This window comes from Natrix helvetica (assembly GCF_964273705.1).
Source record: "Natrix helvetica genome assembly, chromosome: 10".
In the NCBI taxonomy this organism is placed as follows: domain Eukaryota; kingdom Metazoa; phylum Chordata; class Lepidosauria; order Squamata; family Natricidae; genus Natrix; species Natrix helvetica.
Window position 1 is genome coordinate 6,269,590 of NC_138561.1, and position 17,421 is coordinate 6,287,010.

A 17,421-nucleotide genomic window follows, 5' to 3' on the forward strand; every position below is an offset into this window, starting at 1 on the left:
CTTAACTACTGCAGCGACTCCGTTAACAACGGTGGCAAGTAAGGTCATAAAAGGGGGCAAAACTCACTTTAACAAATGTCTCGCTTAATAACAGAAATTTTGGACTCAATTGAGGGCTACCTGTAATGCAGCCAATCTTTTTCTTTTTTTAAGAAGTCAAAAGAGTCATCTTGATCTTCTGGCTTTGAAACAAATCAGCCCAGATTCTCAGACTGTTTAAAAACAAGGCAACTTTTGTGTCCTAAAATATATTACTGATCTATGTTGGGGGTCACTGAGTAGATTATTGAGAAAGACTGCAAAAACGATTTAGATCTGATTCTTCTTCTTCTTCTTCTGCCATATCCATCATCGGACATTGGCAATCATGTTGGTGATCCTATTTTTGTCAACAGCCGCATGAAAAAGTGCTGCTGAGTTTTGTCCAAATCGGTCCCTTAGACTTTGAAGCCATGATGTTCTTCTCCTGCCTGGACCTCCTTTGCCTTCAATCTTTCCCTGGAGGATGAAGTGAAGGATGTCGTATTTTTCCAGGTGTCGCATCCATGTCCAAAATATTCTAACTTTCTCTTTTTGATGGTTTTGATGATTTCCCTTGGCTTTCCAAGCTGGCTCATCACCTCCTCGTTTCTGATTTTGTCAACGGAACAGCCGCCTGTCAATCCACATTTCAAATGCTTCTAGTTTCTTCAGGTGGCTTTCTGTCAGAAACCAACTCTCCACTCCGTAGAGCAGGATAGAAAAGATGTAGCATCTGACAAGCCTGATTTTCAGACTTAGGCTTATGTCGTGACTGCAGAAGATCTCTTTCATTTAGATCTGATGTTGGGAATTAATTCCCAGCCTCAGTGCTGTTTCATTTATGTCTCTTGGGAATATACTTTTCACACGAGGCACCAATGGGTGGATTGCCAAATGCCAATATAAAGCAAAATAAAGCACTTGTGCCAAGCCCTGTGAGCTTAAGATGTAAGAACAAATATTACAACAATTACTAAACAAACTCAAACTGGGACCAATAAAAGAAATGGGGTAAACCCCCCCCCCAAAAAAAGTTTTTCCCGCTGAAAAAAAAATACCTCTGGCAAAGTGACTGGAGTTAGCATCAAAAGAACTTGTTGGAGCAGGAATAATATTCCGTGTCATAATTAAATCTTAACAACAGAGCCAAATTATACCCAGAAAAGGGGGAAACCATTTCTTTTGATCTAGTTACCTGCAGGATTGCATCCTGCCCCATACATCCCTGCGACCAATCCGCTCGCACAGAGAGGGACTTCTCCAGGTGCCGTCCACTAAACAGTGTCGGGGGCGACGCCTAGGAGCAGAGCCTTCTCTGTGATGGGCCCAGCCCTGTGGAATGACCTCCCCCTTGACATCAGGATTACCTCCGATCTCCGCTCCTTCCGTGTAAAGCTCAAGACCCACCTTTTCCAATTAGCTGGCCTGGCTCAACCATAGTTTTATCCCATTCCTCCTGACAGTCTTTTTAAATTTGTAATTTTAACTGAGGGTTTTTTAATTGTTAATTTTAATTCTATTACTACTATTGTATGTTTTTAACGATTGTTACCTCCTCCGTGTACGTGTATGTGTATGTATTTATGTGTATATGTATTTGTATGTATATGTATATATGTATGGGTTTTTATTGTACGCCGCCCCGAGTCCTTTCGGAGAGGGAGCGGCTAACAAATTAAATTTATTCTATTTATTATTTTATTCTATCTTGGGTGTGTTGAAGGCTAAAATTGCATCCATCAACAGTGTTTGTTCTCTTCTCTACTTCAGTCACATCCGAAGCTGGTAACTCCCGGAGTTGAAGGCCACATAACATCTCGGAAAGGTCAAGTTTGCAGAGACCCTTTAACCTGCCTACAAAATATGTCTGTGGGAATCAGGTGCGAAAGCTTTTAATAAGCTGTCCTTCTTTAAAAGAGGAGCTTGGTTTTCTTGCAGACATTTCATGACCCAGTTAGGTAACACCATCAGTGCTAGAAGGGAGTGGAGTTTGCAGGGAGGAGGAAGAGGAGGACTCTACGGGTGATAGTGTTGTCAGAGCTTGGTAGTTTTCTTGCAGGTGTTTCATTGCCAAGCTATTAACATCATCCATGATCTTATCTAGTGCGCTGATGATGTTACTTAGTTTGGTAATGAAACATCTGCAAGAAAACCACCAAGCTCAGAAAGCACCAACTACCCCCCCATGTTTCTTCTTTTCTTGCTCTTCTACTGGTCACCTCTAATAATTCAAATGCACGTGAGACACAGAGCAAGGAATAGTTTTTGGCCAATTTCTGTCATTAAACTCACACTGACCACAACCTTTGTGACTGAGAATGGGGTAAAAAGTAAAAGGAGTAAGTAAAAGGAAACCCATTCAGCACTACACACAATATCCAGAGACACAACCTCATTTCCTATTCACACACGGGGTTAAATGTGTCATCAAGTACTATACCAACATTTCTTGAAACCTTTTTGGAAAAAAAGTGGAAAATATAGGAGGGTAAGATTAGAGCGTGTGGATGCCAAAAATTACATGCGCCCAATCTGTTTCTGATTAGCTTTGGCACATAAGCACCCTTGACCAAGTGACTAAGGATGATGGGTGCTGTAATCCCAAGCAGCCATTTGAAGCAAACAGTTCTGCAAACAAAAAAAGCTGCTCAGGAGGTCTGCCTTCTCCTAGTTTTACATGTCACTCAAGAGCTAGCACATCAACAAACCCTAAACAGAACCACTCTAAACAATGCTGGAGGTGATGGTTTCCTTTTCCAGTCATGGTCCATTGTAGGGGGTGATGCTCAGCTCCGTTTCTTAGCTGAGGCAGTGGTCATGTGGCAGCATGACTATATGCTGAGGCACCCAGAATGCTGAAGTGGTACCTATTTATCTACTCGCATTTGCATGCTTTCGAACTGCTAGGTGGGCAGAGAGACAGACAGAGACCCACAGAGAGAGACAGAGACAGAGGAACACAACTTCTTTGCAATAAGTGACTGTAGATAACAGGGTATGTAAGAAAAATCCATGAACCTGGGATTCAGCGGCTGGTGTGTGTCTTACAGGTGGAAAGCTAACTGCAGTGGCAGGTGCCTCTCATGCCACTCAGGTTAGCAATCTGAGGCTCCCAGCATCTCTCACTACATTAGACTAAGTTAGCAACTGTGATCCAACGTAGAGAGGGAAAGCTACACCTCTTCACATTCGGATCATTTCTCACTTGGACCTTTATGGGCGAATTGCAAAAGATAGCCTGTGAAAATCGTCTGGCAAATTCTCCAATCCGAGGTAGAAATGTTGTAACGTTTATGTTTTACCAGCTCGCCGAGGTACAGGTAGTCCTCACCTCACAATCACAATGGAGGCCCAGAATTTCCTTTGCTAAGCAAGGCAGTGGTTCAGTTTGTTGTGCCCGATTCTGCCGCCTATTTTTTTTGCCCCCTTTGTGCCCTGAATCGCTGAAGTTGTGAAGTGACTCACACCATTGTTAAAGCAAATCCAGCTTCCCCACTTACTTTGCCTGTTGGAAGCTGACGGAGAAGGTCCCAAGTGCTCCTCGCATGATGCTGGGATGTTGCAACCATGGTAACTTACGCGCCTGCTGCCAAACACCCCAATCACGTGACTACGGGGAGGCTGCAATGGTCGCAAGCCGAGGAACTATTCCCTTTTTTTCAGTGCCCTTGTAAACTTTAAATAGTCACGGAACAAATGGCTGTATGCCGAGGGCTACCTGTCTCCTTATGCAGACTGAACATGTCTCCAGACTCCCATTCTTATGTCTTGGGCCTTTTGCCAAGTCTGCCCTCAAAAGGTCCAAGAGATAATCTTTCAAGAACAGGCATTTTGACTGCAGCTCAAAGAAACTCATCGACGCCCCCGTTACGTTCTTTCCAGCATTAAACAGAAAGCTCGTTTCCCATTTTTCTTCTTCTACATATTCAATACTCTTTAGATACCTTCCTTTTTTTTTGCTGCGGACTTTTACATTTTATTTTCATAATATGTGCTTTTCAGATCTTTACATGTGATTTGTACAAAGGGTTATTAGTACAGGCTGGTCCATCCATAAATAATGGGAGTCTTCTAATCTGCCAAGGACGCTGGAGAGAAGCCACCTGGCCCTTCTCCAGCTCAGGCCCACAGACAAGGAATTCAAGTCTTCTTGCAGAGCCCCTGAGCCATTTGGCCGGCTGCTGCCCAAACAGTCATTGTTGCTAAATGTTACGCTGCGTAGAAACGAGGACATGTTTTCCCCACCACGATACAGAGATGTTTACCTCTTGGAATTGTCCTTTTAAAGTTGCTTTGGAGTTAAACTATTTTATCCCACTTCCAGATCCCCCCCCCATAGCAGACTTCTTGAATCACGTAGAGCCCCCATCTTCACTCTAAGTAGCTTGTGGCAGAATCAGAACTGTTTAAATTCCTTTGTCATTACAATATGATCTGTCTTGTTCTCTCTCTGTCTGTCTGTCTCTGTGTCTGTGTCTCCCTATAATATACTAGAATACAGAATAGAGTTAGAATGAAGCTTGGAGGTCTAGTTCAACCCTCTGCTCAAGCAGGGGACTCTATTCATTTCAGGCAAATGCTTGTCCAATCTCTTCTGAAAACTTCCAGCGATGGAGAACCTACAACCTTTGGAGTCGAGCTGTTTCACTGATCGATTGCTCTCCTTGTCCGAAAACTTCACCTTGAAATTGAAAAGTTCTACGTTGGATCGCTCCTTGATAAGCTCCCATCCTTGACTTTTTGTCCTGCCCTCAGGTGCTTTGGAGCGTAGGTTGACTTCCTCTTCTCTCAAGAAGAGCTCAAGTTCTAGAAGACTTAGTACTTGTCACCCCCTAGTCCAGGGGTGTCCAAACTTGGGAACTTTAAGACTTGTGGACTTCAACTCCCAGAATTCCCCAGCCAGCTATGCTGGGAGTTGAAGTCCACAAGTCTTAAAGTTCCCAAGTTTGGACACCCCTGCCCTAGTCCTTCTCTTCATTAGGCTAGACATACCTAGTTCCCTTAACTGTTCATCGTATGGTTTAATCTCCGGTCCCCTAATCCTTCATCATAATTTAGCCTCCAAACCCTTTCTGATCTTTGTTGCTCTTCACTGCACTCTTTCTAGAATCTCAACATCTTTTCTCTCCCTGGGTGGCCAAAATTGGACATAGTATTTCAGGTGTGATCTCCCCGGCGGTACTAACATTTCACATGGTCTTGAAACGACGGCACTGGCTTTTCTGGCAGCAACTTAAGTCTGAGGAAGAGCATGCTGTCTGATCTAATAAGCCTGCAGAATATGAATATCTTTTTGTGTCCCTAAACTTAGCATGCACAACCTGGAGTCCCAGGTTATACATAGCCCTTAACAGCCCCTTAGTGCAGCCCTCAGAGGCCCCCCCAAAGTAGGTACCAAACTAAATCTGAACGCCAGAGAAAAGGGAAATGAATAATCCCCCTGGCAGTCGTAATTCGTCTCAATTAGTTTTAATTAAACTTAAATGCATTCAAGTTAAATCTGAATTAATGGTTGACCTGGCCCTGCCTCTCTTTGGAGCATGTTTCCCATCTTCCTATGGAAGCCTAGCGTAGCCCTCAACTCCCAAAATATTGAACTCGGTCGCCAAGATGTTTCCTGTTGCAGATGCTGCCTGGCGGGAGATGGCAGGAGATTTGGGGTTATCTAAAGGTGGAGGAACTTAAACTTAAACTTAAACTTTATTGGATTTCTAGACCGCCCCTCTCTCAAAAGAGACTCGGGGCGGTGTACAGTCATATTAAAATAGTTGAACAGTAAATATACATGTTATAAGTATACAATAAATAAATTAAACATAGGACTGGAGGAGGTAGTAGAAGTTCCCTGTGCAATTTAGTTAAGTTAGATTAATTTTTTTTAAAAAATTTAAAAAAGTTAAAAACATTAACCTTAAAAGCAATCCCAAATAAAATATCCGCCAGGAGGTAAGAGTAGAACTATAAGTGGGCCAGGCCGGCTAATCGGAACAGGTGAGTCTTAAGTTTTTGTCGGAAGGAGCGGAAGTCGGTGGTAGTTCTAATGTCGGGGGGGGAGGTCATTCCAGAGGGTTGGGCCCATCACAGAGAAGGCTCTACCCCTAGGCGCCGCCCATTGGCATTGCTGGGTGGACGGCACCCGGAGGAGTCCCTCCCTGTGTGAGCGAATTGGTCGCAGGGATGTATGTGGTAGAATGCGATCCCGCAGGTAACTAGGCCCTGTGCCATGGAGCGCTTTGAAGATGGTGATCAACACCTTGAAACACACCCGAAAAACCACAGGTAGCCAGTGCAGCTCGCGCAGGAAAGGTGTTATGTGGGAGTACCTAGTACTCCCCATGATGGCCCGCGCGGCCGCATTCTGAACTAGCTGTAGTCTTCGGGTACATCTCAAGGGGAGTCCCATGTAGAGAGCATTGCAGTAGTCCAGACGAGAGTCACCAGCGCATGAGTGACTGTGGGCAGACAGCCGAGTCTGCTGCAAGGGTCTCTCTGCAAAGCACAGTTCAGGGGAGGCAGTGAACAAGCAAGGACGCCAATCCCTTTGCATGGCAAAAGGGAAAGGAGGGACTCTACAAGGCAGGGATGGAGAACAGGAGGAAAAGTGAATGAGAAAAAGACCAGAGGGATGACGGAACTGAAGGGAAGGGAAGGGTTTGGGCAGCTCTTGATGTGAGGGTTTTCTCTATTATATCACCTTAGAAATTATCTTGGTTTCTGCCACCAAAGAGAGACTTTTAACAGAGTTCTATTGTTCATTTTTGACCCACTGGTGTCTTTGGAATTAATGAACCAAGGTCATTCAGAGATGCAAGTCCTAAGGAGCTAATCCTCAATCTTTTTGAGCTCTAATAAGCTTTACCTTCTGGCCTCTAGTTCATGTCTCTGGTCAACATGGAGAGAGCTGTGGCAAACCCAAGAGCTGCATTGCCCCTAATATCGCTAGCCTGACCTTGGTTCCAGGTCTGGGGTTAATGCTTTGAGGAGTTCAGTTTTAGTGGTAGTTTTTCGTCTGGACTGTCTTATTTATATTTTTTAATTCTTTTAATTATTCATTAGATTTTGTAAGCAGCCTAGACTCCACCGGAGTGGGCGACTGTGGTAAATCTAAATATTAATAATGACTCATCACTAAAACAAGAGCATTCATTTTGTTCCACCCTAGAACAACCATTTCGATATTCCCTTAATAGGACTACTCATTGTCACAATAGAGAAAGCAAACCCCGGGCATTTTTCTCCCGGAATTTTACTCTGCTCAGTTTGAAGTTGTTCTGTTTCCTCTGAAAATCTAAAGCGACAGGTAGTCCTTGACTTACCACCATAATTTGAGCCCAAAATTCCTGTTGCTAAGTGAGATGGTTGTTAAGTGAACTTCGCCTCATTTTAAGACCTTTCTTGCCGCAGTTATTAAGCGAATGCCTGCAAAGATCGCAAAAGGGGATCATGACACACACACACACACACACACACACACCGGGACACTGCAACCGTCATAGATGTGAACCAGTTTCCAAGTGTCTGAATTTTGATCACATGACCATGGGGAGGCTGTAACAGTCGTGTGAAAAACGGTCCCTAAGTGCCATCGTAATTTTGAGCAGTCACTAAACGAATCCCTGTAAATTGAGGATTATCTCTATTCCCGTTTCAGATTTCCTTTTGAATGAGGCTTAACAGACTGGCAGAAGGCAGAGAATTATCTAGAAAAGGCAACATCGATGTACTCCAGTATATAATATATTTTTTTTACTCCTCTCATTATTATCTCTTTCTCCTGAATCCACTTTCTTTCATTTGGTCTTGAATTAAATTATTTGATTCATGTCCAATTTCCATTAACCTGTCAAAAGGAGTTCAGCTACCAGGGGCGGGAAAAGAGAGAGAACAGCATAGCAGGCCTAGAGGAAACTTTTGAATATGCTGAGTGATAAAATGAGGTTTTCATCTATTTGAAGACTGTTGTATGGTCAAAAAGATTCCATAACTTCACATTTCTCTCTATCTAAATTGAATCACCACACTAAACTGAATAACCACATAATTTTAGTATTTAATTCCTCCCCACTTACCTCAGTCTCAGACATTTCCGCCACAATCTCGTCTTCTTTAAAAACCCTAATATCAAAATCCTCAGATCCAACGAGAAGCTATTTGGGGCAGGGGGGGAGAGAGGGAGAAAGAGAGAGAGAAAGAGAGAGAGAGAGAGAGAGAGAGAGAGAGAGAGAGAGAGAGAGAGAGAGAGAGAGAGAGAGAGAGAGAGAGAGAGACCATGAAGCGTTTAACAGACCGTATTTTATTTCCATTAATTTGCTCTTCTAGCTGCCAAAACAGGAGAAACGTTAATGTGATCTGGCTTGTTGATTTCTAGACATCTTGGTGATTTGTGGTGTGGAATGATGACAGTTGAAGCCAAAAACATTTGAGAGCATCAGCAGAGGAAGGCTGTCTAACTCACAGCTTCAACACAACATGCTGAAATATATTCTAGAACAGGGGTTACCAACCTTTCGGACCTCAAGGGACCCAAAAATTCATAATTTTAAATCCCACGGACCACTAATATGACCTGCCTAATGACCAGCTGGGTGGGTGTGGCTAGATGGTCATGTGACTACTAGCCCCTCCCCTGCCAGCCACTCCTTGTCTGCCCGCCCGGGATCCTTAGGGCCCCAACAGGAAGCAGTTGTTGGAGCTAAGCAGCCACCCTGAGAAAGAGTTGGCAAAATATCTGGCTCCGTTCAAATTGGATCTGAACGAAAAGGAGGCTCAGCAGAAGCACCTCACTCTCGAAGCAGAGGGAAGATCTGCGGGAGTGCAAGGCCAGGTGCCAGTGCCTGGAGGCTCACTGGCTGAGATGGTCATCCATTTCCAGGCCATGATGCAGTCCCACTGGAACAAGGCCCTCCAGCTCTTCGCCACCAACAGCGCTTCCCTCCAGCCTTTGCCCAAAGCCCCTCACCAGGAGGCTGAAGCACACCCCAAGTTGGAATTTCTGCCTCCCTCTGACAAAAAGACCCCAAAGGGGGAGACTCTCTGCAGCCACACAACCGTTCATTGCACGTATCCATCCCAGGGGCCGTAGTTTGAGGAGCCCTGATTTGAGTGCAATATAAAAAATGCAAATCATTTTTCTGCAGACCGCCAAAGGTTTCTCGTGGACCACCAGTTGTTGACCGCTGTTCTAGAAAGTCCCAAAGGTGCTTTTTCAAGAGGCAACTGTTTTTCCCTTTAGACGTTTCGCTTCTCATGCAAAAGAGCTTCTTCCGTTCAGGAGCTGAAGAAGCTTCTTGGATGCGAAGCGAAATACCTTCAAGGAAAAACAGATGTCTCTTGAAAAAGCACCTTTGAGACAACTATGACCTGGATGACTGAGAATCTCCCCAGACATATTCTAGAAAGTGCTGCAGATAAGATCAGGGAATTATTGCATGGTTAGATGAACAGCCCAATTTATGACGTAGGGAACCAGGAAAAACTGTCTTGGTTGACCTATTTTTCAAGTCCCGCAATGATGGCTGATATATACTGTATATTCCAGATCAAACTTCAGTTTGAACCACTAAGATGCACGTCATCCCAAGAGTAAATATAATTTAGGGCAGTATTGCTCAACTCTGGAAATTTTAAGGTGTGTGGACCGACTCCCAGAATTTCCTAGTCTCCCTGCTAGCTGGGGAATTCTGGGAGTTCCAATCCACAGGTCTTATAGTTGTCAGGGCTGAGAAACAAAGACTTAGGGCATGCAAAATATGAATTTCCTAGTCTCCCTGCTAGCTGGGGAATTCTGGGAGTTCCAATCCACAGGTCTTATAGTTGTCAGGGCTGAGAAACAAAGACTTAGGGCATGCAAAATATGAATTTCCTAGTCTCCCTGCTAGCTGGGGAATTCTGGGAGTTCCAATCCACAGGTCTTATAGTTGTCAGGGCTGAGAAACAAAGACTTAGGGCATGCAAAATATGAATTTCCTAGTCTCCCTGCTAGCTGGGGAATTCTGGGAGTTCCAATCCACAGGTCTTATAGTTGTCAGGGCTGAGAAACAAAGACTTAGGGCATGCAAAATATGAATTTCCTAGTCTCCCTGCTAGCTGGGGAATTCTGGGAGTTCCAATCCACAGGTCTTATAGTTGTCAGGGCTGAGAAACAAAGACTTAGGGCATGCAAAATATGGTCTGGGATTAAAAGGACCGACTCCCTTGGCCTGGGGCCACACGAGAGCAGTTCTTTGTCTTTACATGCAGGGCCCTTCCAGCAAATCTGTCTTGCATTCCTGGTTTGGGAGGCGGCTGGGCTGGGAAAGCCCTTAGGGCATGTCATCCCAACTAGCCAGACAAGCAATGTCTCCCGGGACATACATGAAAGAGGAACACAAGAGAATTGGCGCTGGCTCTTAAAAGCAAGGAGGGATGTGATGCACGTGCTGCAACCGAGGAAGCTGTGTGCTCAGACTGAATTTAGGAAACCTCGTGGGTTTCCATTCAGGGAGCTTCTTCTAAGGACTAGACCAGTGGTTCCCAACCTTTTTTTTGGCCATGCCCCACCTAAGCATCTCTAAAAACCTGATGCCCCCGCCCACTTCCCCCGTGACATATCATTCTTACTTTACTCAAAAAGTGAACTCTGCTCACCTGGTGGAATCCTAAAAGGCCGTTAACCGGGTTTAAACAAGGTTCAAATTGCCCCCATTAAAAATTAACTTACATTTTAACTTAAATAACTTAAACTTAAATTGACTAGCTGTGCTAGTACTACGATGGAAATGTTAAATTCATGCACATGCCCCCTGCCAAAAACATACCTCTTTTTTCCCATCGCCGTCGAAGTCGCAGAGGGCGAGAGTGCGAACATTGTCACCAGTCACCTATAATTGTATATTAAAAAAAGTATTTCTTAGTTTAATCAGACCAAAGGGAAGTAACATCAGGGGAAAAAAATTTAAAAGATGCTCAGTATTTCGTCATACGGCGTCAACATCTGTGGGAACTTTAGTGTGGTTTCCTTGCGGACATTTCATTACCAAACTGGGTAACATCATCAGCGCTAGGAAAGGATGGAGTTTGCTCTCCCTATATATTCTAGTGGTTTGCCCGGTCAATGTTGGTGGGATTCATGAATCTTCCGTTTAGCAAGAGAAACGTTGGGGGTTGTAAGTTGAGGACCTCCTGTACCAAATATTCTTTTGGTGTCTTTTTTCAAAACGCCATCCATTCAGAAAAAGTCTAGTGGCGTGATGGTGAAACTACGACACACGTGCCAGAGGTGACATGCAGAGCCCCCTCCGCTGGCACGCGTGCCGTCAGCCCAGGTCAGATCTCCGTGGTGTTTCTTTCGTGAGCTTCTCTTTTCCTGCAAAGGACGAAACAGAAGCTCGGGAAAGAAAAAGATCTGACCTCTTGCTGCTGGTGTTGGGATGCCCTGCCTCCCGCTGGCTGGTTGGTCTTTGGGCCTCTGCTACGCAGGCGTGCATTCACACACACACACACCTTTTGGTTTAGGCATGCATGCGTGCAGCTTGGCCACTGGGTGTCTAAAAGGTTCGCCATCACTGGTTTAATGGCTCACTAATACCGAACTTCTCAAAGCGTCTTGGAGAACTTTTCCCTCATCTCCTTGCCCTGCAGAGAAATCCCGGAGGAAAACTGCCTTCACAAGACTAAGGCTCCAAAGATACAATACAATACAATAGCAGAGTTGGAAGGGACCTTGGAGGTCTTCTAGTCCAACCCCCTGCCTAGGCAGGAAACCCTGTACCCTTTCAGACAAATGGCTATCCAACATCTTCCTAAAAACTTCCAATGTTGGGGCATTCACAACTTCTGGAGGCAACTTCTGTTCCACTGATTAATTGTTCTAACTGCCAGGAAATTTCTCCTCGGTTCTAAGTTGCTTCTCTCCTTGATTAGTTTCCACCCATTGCTTCTTGTTCTACCCTCAGGTGCTTTGGAGAATAGCTTGACTCCCTCTTCTTTGTGGCAACCCCGGAGATATTGGAAGACTGCTATCATGTCTCCCCTAGTCCTTCTTTTCATAAACCTAGACATACCCAGTTCCTGCAACCGTTCTTCATATGTTTTAGTCTCCAGTCCCCTAATCATCTTGGTTGCTCTTCTCTGCACTCTTTCTAGAGTCTCCACATCTTTTCTACATCGTGGTGACCAAAACTGAATGCAGGATTCCAAGTGTGGCCTTACCAAGGCATTATAAAGATCAGGAGCAATAGGTGGGAAAAGGACTATCAATGCAACTTCCCTTCCACCATGCCTGGCTATAAAACCCCACAAGCCTTGGCAAGTTATTTTGGGCACAACCCCTCCACTTCTAATCTTGAAATGATCGGTGGGCTCCCTTTATAAAACGGAAGTAATAACAGTAATAATAAATAAAACCCTATAATATGTACACACTCACCGTCCAGAACAGGTCTTTCCCTTCATAATTAAAGCCTTGCAACGCGCAGTTTCCGCCAATAACTGCTAAGGGGGAGGGAATGTCTCCCAGTGTTCCTATCACTATAGAGTTTGCTCCATCGGGAACCTGCGGGGAAATAACAGAAAAATCAATTTACCTGCAAATAAAGGTACCAAGAAAAAAAAAGTGAGATAAATTGGAGCATTCACTCGTTTCTCACAATTCCTAGAGCTAGAAACAATTCAGAGAATGTTTTTAAAAATAAACACACTATAGCATAGTAAATACACTATATTACGTTTTTGCTAGACTGTTGTTTAGCAAAAACATAATACAAGTATTTGCTACAATATGAAAAGGTAAAGGTTCTATGTACTAGTCGTTCCCAACTCTAGGGGGCGGTGCTCATCTCTGTTTCAAAGCCGAAGAGCCAGCGCTGTCCAAAGACATCTCCGTGGTCATGTGGCCGGCATGAATAAATACCAAAGGCATACGGAACGCTGTTCTCTTCCCACCAAAGATGGTTCCTATTTTTCTACTTGCATTTTTGCGAACCTCTAGGTTGGCAGAAGCTGGGACAAGTAACAAGAGCTCACTTCATTACGCGGCGCTAGGGATTCGAACCGCTGAACTACGGACCTTTCCGATGGACAAGTTCAGCGTCTTAGCCACTGAGCCACTGAGCCACTACACTCTGAAAGTTGGACCTTAAAAAAGCAAGACAGGAAGAAAATGGACTCATTTGAGCTATGGCGTTAGAGAAGGCGCCTGCATATTCCTTGGACATATTCCGTGACCAATGAAGGAGGACTGGAGCACGTAACTCCAGACATGTCCACTGGATGCAAAGTCACGAAACTGCACCTCACTTACTTTGCCCTTGTCATGCGGGGGACCTCAACAGAGAAAGCAACGATGCTTGGAAGAGTTAGCAATGAAAGGAAAGCAAAGAGTACAACAGCTGGGCACCATCAAAGCTGACACCAGCCAGAGCAACTCAGAAAAGTTGTGCAAGATTTTAAGATGCGGAAAGACCACCTAGCCCAGGGGTCAGCTAACTTAAACACTCAAAGAGCCATTTGGACCCATCTCCCACAGAAAACACCGGGAGCCACAAAGGTCCTAACCGGAAGCCCCGTTCAATTCTGGAGCTGACCGGAAGTTCAGTTCCCCTACCATAGAGTCTCCTCCTAACGCGGCGTACTTTTTCCTCTACCTGTCATAACCAAAAGCCCTATCAATTGTGGAGACAACTGGAAAACCCTCCCCTTGCCATAGAGTCTTCTCCTGGCGCACTGTGCTTCTCTCCTCTCCCCCCCAGAAGCTCCTCTCAAAATTGTGGCGCCGACCAGTGATGGAGCCACAGCAGAGGGAGGAAAGAGCCACATGTGGCTCCAGAGCTGCAGTTTGCAGACCCCTGACCTAGCCCATAGAAATGGCCAAGAGTCAGACACAACTGAATGGATAACATCATCATCAGGGTAGCAAATAAACAATGTTTGTTCATCTTTCCAAAGCCTCCCACCTAGCCCAGTACAGGTAGTCCTCGACTTACAGTTCATTTACTGACTGTTAAAAGTTACGATGACACTGAAAAAAAAGTGACTTAGTACCGTTTTTCGCACTTACGACCGCTGCAACATCCCCATCATGATCACGTGATCAAAGTTTGAACACTTGGCAACTGTCTCATATTTATGACGGCGGTAGTGTCCCGGGGTCATGTGATCCCCTTTGGCGACCTTCTGATAAGCAAAGTCAAGAGGGAAGCCAGATTCATTAACAACCAGGTTACTAACTTCACGGCTGCAGTGATTGGCTTAAGAATGATGGCAAGCAGGGTCGTAAAATGGGGTAAAATTTATGTAATAAATGTCTCCCTTAGCAACAGAAAGTTTGGGCTCAACTGTGGTCGTAAGTCAAGGACTATGTGAATTTTTTAACGCTTACAAACAATCAATTTCTGGATGGACATTAATTGTGTTCAGGGTTGGAGCTGCAAGAAGGTTAAACAGACAATGTTCTATTTAATTCTGGAATATTTCTTTTAAAAGGCAAAAATATTGTAAAACAGGAATGGGGGGGGGGGTAAAAACCCTTAATGCATCATTTCTAACTGCGCTATCTTTCAAGATTGGTCAGAAGTTTCATAATTGCCCGTTAGCAAGGCTGATGGTAAGGCATTTAATCAAGCCAAAATAAACGTTATTTTTGCCATTGTCATACGGAGAGGAAATCAACAAAAACAAAACTATCATTAATGCTTCTTTCATAGAAGGGATTAGAAAATTACTGTTGTCCCTTTCAAGAAACGATCCTGGATCAAATGTTGAATGACTCTTTGAGCAAGGCAAAGCCTAAAACACAAAACAAAGACAGTTCCGGTGACTTACTCCACATTGATCTAACGTTGTCATCCACTAATGATGCCAAAAGCCAGCTGGCGTGCACCATTAAATTATGAATTGAAAAAACAAAAACAAATTCTAATTTCCTTGATTCCAACCGAAGTAATTTGGAAAGCCTTTGGGAGACATAAAATATGCATCCTAAAAATTTGAGACTGCACCATTTCACTTCAGATTTTGTCCCATAAAATAATACCCCTATGAGGGCATATTAAGCATAATAAACACACCTAAAAAATAAATTGAGAGTTTCTCCGGGCACAGATAAAACTTTCCTCTAGAACAAGGAAATAATCGGTTCCAAAGAAAATAATTAACATCTGGATCAGAGGTGTCAAACTCGAGGTCCGGGGGCCGGATCCCTGGAAACAGCGAAGGGCCAAACAGCGGTGCCTCTGTCAGTGAAAATATGCGAATTATACAAATTGGAAAGAAGGTATTTAAAGTTAAATTCAGGGATGGTATATTCGAGCACTGTAACAATTTAAAAATTCAGCTGTTGATGTGTCATCCTGGGGAAAAACACACCAAAAAAAAATGAACTCACCCCAGCATAAAACAAATCAGCATTGTTGTGTACATCATATGCCAACAAACTGGTCTGTGTGCCAACTAGGAGGGAATCACAGCCAAGGTCAGGGTTCAACAATCCTGCAGTTAAACAACTGACGGCTTCATTGATGTTCAGCAAAGAAATATCAGCATCCTGGGTACTTAGTGCCAAGCGGTTTGCATTCATGTGCTGGCCACGTCCATGAGGATTGTGAATAAAAACCTGTGGGTATTAAACAAAGCATTAGCAGCAATAGAATGGAATAGAATGGAATAGAATAGAATAGAATAAGGAATAGAATAGAATAGAATAGAATAGAATAAGGAATAGAATAGAATAGAATAGAATAGAAGAAAGGAAGAGAAGATAGAATGGAATGGAATGGAATAGAATAGAATAGAAGATAGAATGGAAAGGAATGGAATGGAATGGAATGGAATAGAATAGAATAGGATAGGATAGAATACTTTATTGGCCAAGTGTGATTGGACACACAGAAGGAATTTGTCTCCAGTGCATAAGCTCTCAGTGTACGTAACAAGTGACAAGTTGACAATCATGATCATAAAACACAATACTTACAAATCACAGATACAGCACTCAGTGATAGGATAGTGATAGGATATTAAAGCAATCAACAGAAATCGTAATAGGATATGAAATAAAAGCAATCAACACAAATCATGAGATACAACAAAAATTTACAGTCATTAAGAATCGAGGGAAATAGAGCATAGGAAATAGATGAGAAGGATAATAAGCAACAACACCCTTATTAGCTGGTTTGACATCCCAGGGCATAGGCATTGTTATGGGAATGAATTGTTTAATACAGTGACAGCATGGGGAGGGTGGAGGGTGGATCTGTGTGTGTGCCTGGTTGTTTTGCCGTGCAAATTCTAAAATGCAAATTGCAAATGTGTCTTTTATAAAACGTGCACTGCAATCTGGATAAACCTAGGATTTATATTTCTTTGAGTCAGGAGTAAGAAGGTCAATGCAAACCCAGGCGGGGGAATTACGACCGACACAAAATTGCCTCCCGCCCGACACGCCCAGGAAGCCTCGGCGGGGCTGCAAAGTGGGGCGGAGGGCGCCCGTGGAAGGCCGGGGACCTCCCCCCTCCCGTGCGCCCCAGCTCCCCGGGTGGAGTCGGGCTACCTTGCCGGCCTGCGTGGCCGCCGTCAGGCACGGGTGGATCCCGTCGTACCTGCCCAGCGCCACGCCGCGGGGCAGGATTTTGTGGTTGAGCTTCAGGCTGAAGACCGGCACGAGCATGGCGTCGGCGTCGGCGGCCGGCCTGGGCCTCTCCGGGCGGCCCGCGAAGCGAGGGAAGGATCCGTTGCTATGGAAACCGCAGCAGGCCGCAAGCCGGGCCTGCGAAGCGGCGGCGGAGGAAAGCAACCTCTCTCGCGGGCGCTAATGTAATAACCGCCCCCCCCCCCTGCGCCTTTCCCCTCCCGAAATACTACTCCCATTAACCCCAGCCGGCCGAGGAAGATAGGAGTTGTAGTCCGGGAGCGGCCGGAGCAGCGCCCGCATCGCAACCCAGGGAAGATGGAGGCGGATTCAGTCCCGTCCGCCCTCCCATTTTGAAAGAGTTCGGGATTCCTAGGGCGGAGAAGTTAGTTGGGCCTGGTCTGGATTCGCTGTTTTGGAAAGCACCGATTGGGGTTGTTTTGCTCTGCAGGGAGCAACGTCGTGATTGGCAGGGCCCAGCCTGGGAGCCGCTGGGATGGGAGGCCGCCCAAAAATCCTACCCCAAAATGAGGGCTAACCACTGTATGCATGCATACGTGCATGCATGCAGGCAGAGCTTTTGTGCTATCCTCAGCAGAGGGCACCCTGCAGCTGAGTTTGAAATTGCTGAGCAGGGCTAGATCTGGTTTGGGCTTGGATGGAGCACCAACAGGAAATCCTACGCGTCAGGGTGCACTGGGAGAAATCTGCCCCCCCCCCAAAAAAATGGCAAACTATTTGTGTGCTGCCGCCGAAAATAAGTGCCTTGTTGCATGTAAGAAGACCTCCAAGAC

The 17,421-nt window shown here is 44.9% G+C and overlaps 1 protein-coding gene across 2 annotated transcripts in view; it reads right to left on the minus strand.

The window, feature by feature from the left end:
• BBS2 (Bardet-Biedl syndrome 2) overlaps window positions 1–16,842 on the minus strand; it is a 38,706-nt gene extending 21,864 nt beyond the window's left edge. The window contains exons 1-5 of one of the 2 annotated variants that reach the window (XM_081963342.1): window positions 16,550–16,842; window positions 15,383–15,610; window positions 12,428–12,553; window positions 10,818–10,880; window positions 8,091–8,168 (exon numbers count right to left, since the gene is read on the minus strand). In XM_081963342.1, coding sequence (XP_081819468.1) covers window positions 8,091–8,168; window positions 10,818–10,880; window positions 12,428–12,553; window positions 15,383–15,610; window positions 16,550–16,666 — 612 coding nt within the window. In that variant the 5' untranslated portion in view covers window positions 16,667–16,842. The remainder of the gene's footprint in view (window positions 1–8,090; window positions 8,169–10,817; window positions 10,881–12,427; window positions 12,554–15,382; window positions 15,611–16,549) is intronic. The other variant, XM_081963341.1, reaches the window with a different exon arrangement.
• Window positions 16,843–17,421: the final 579 nt, after the last annotated feature.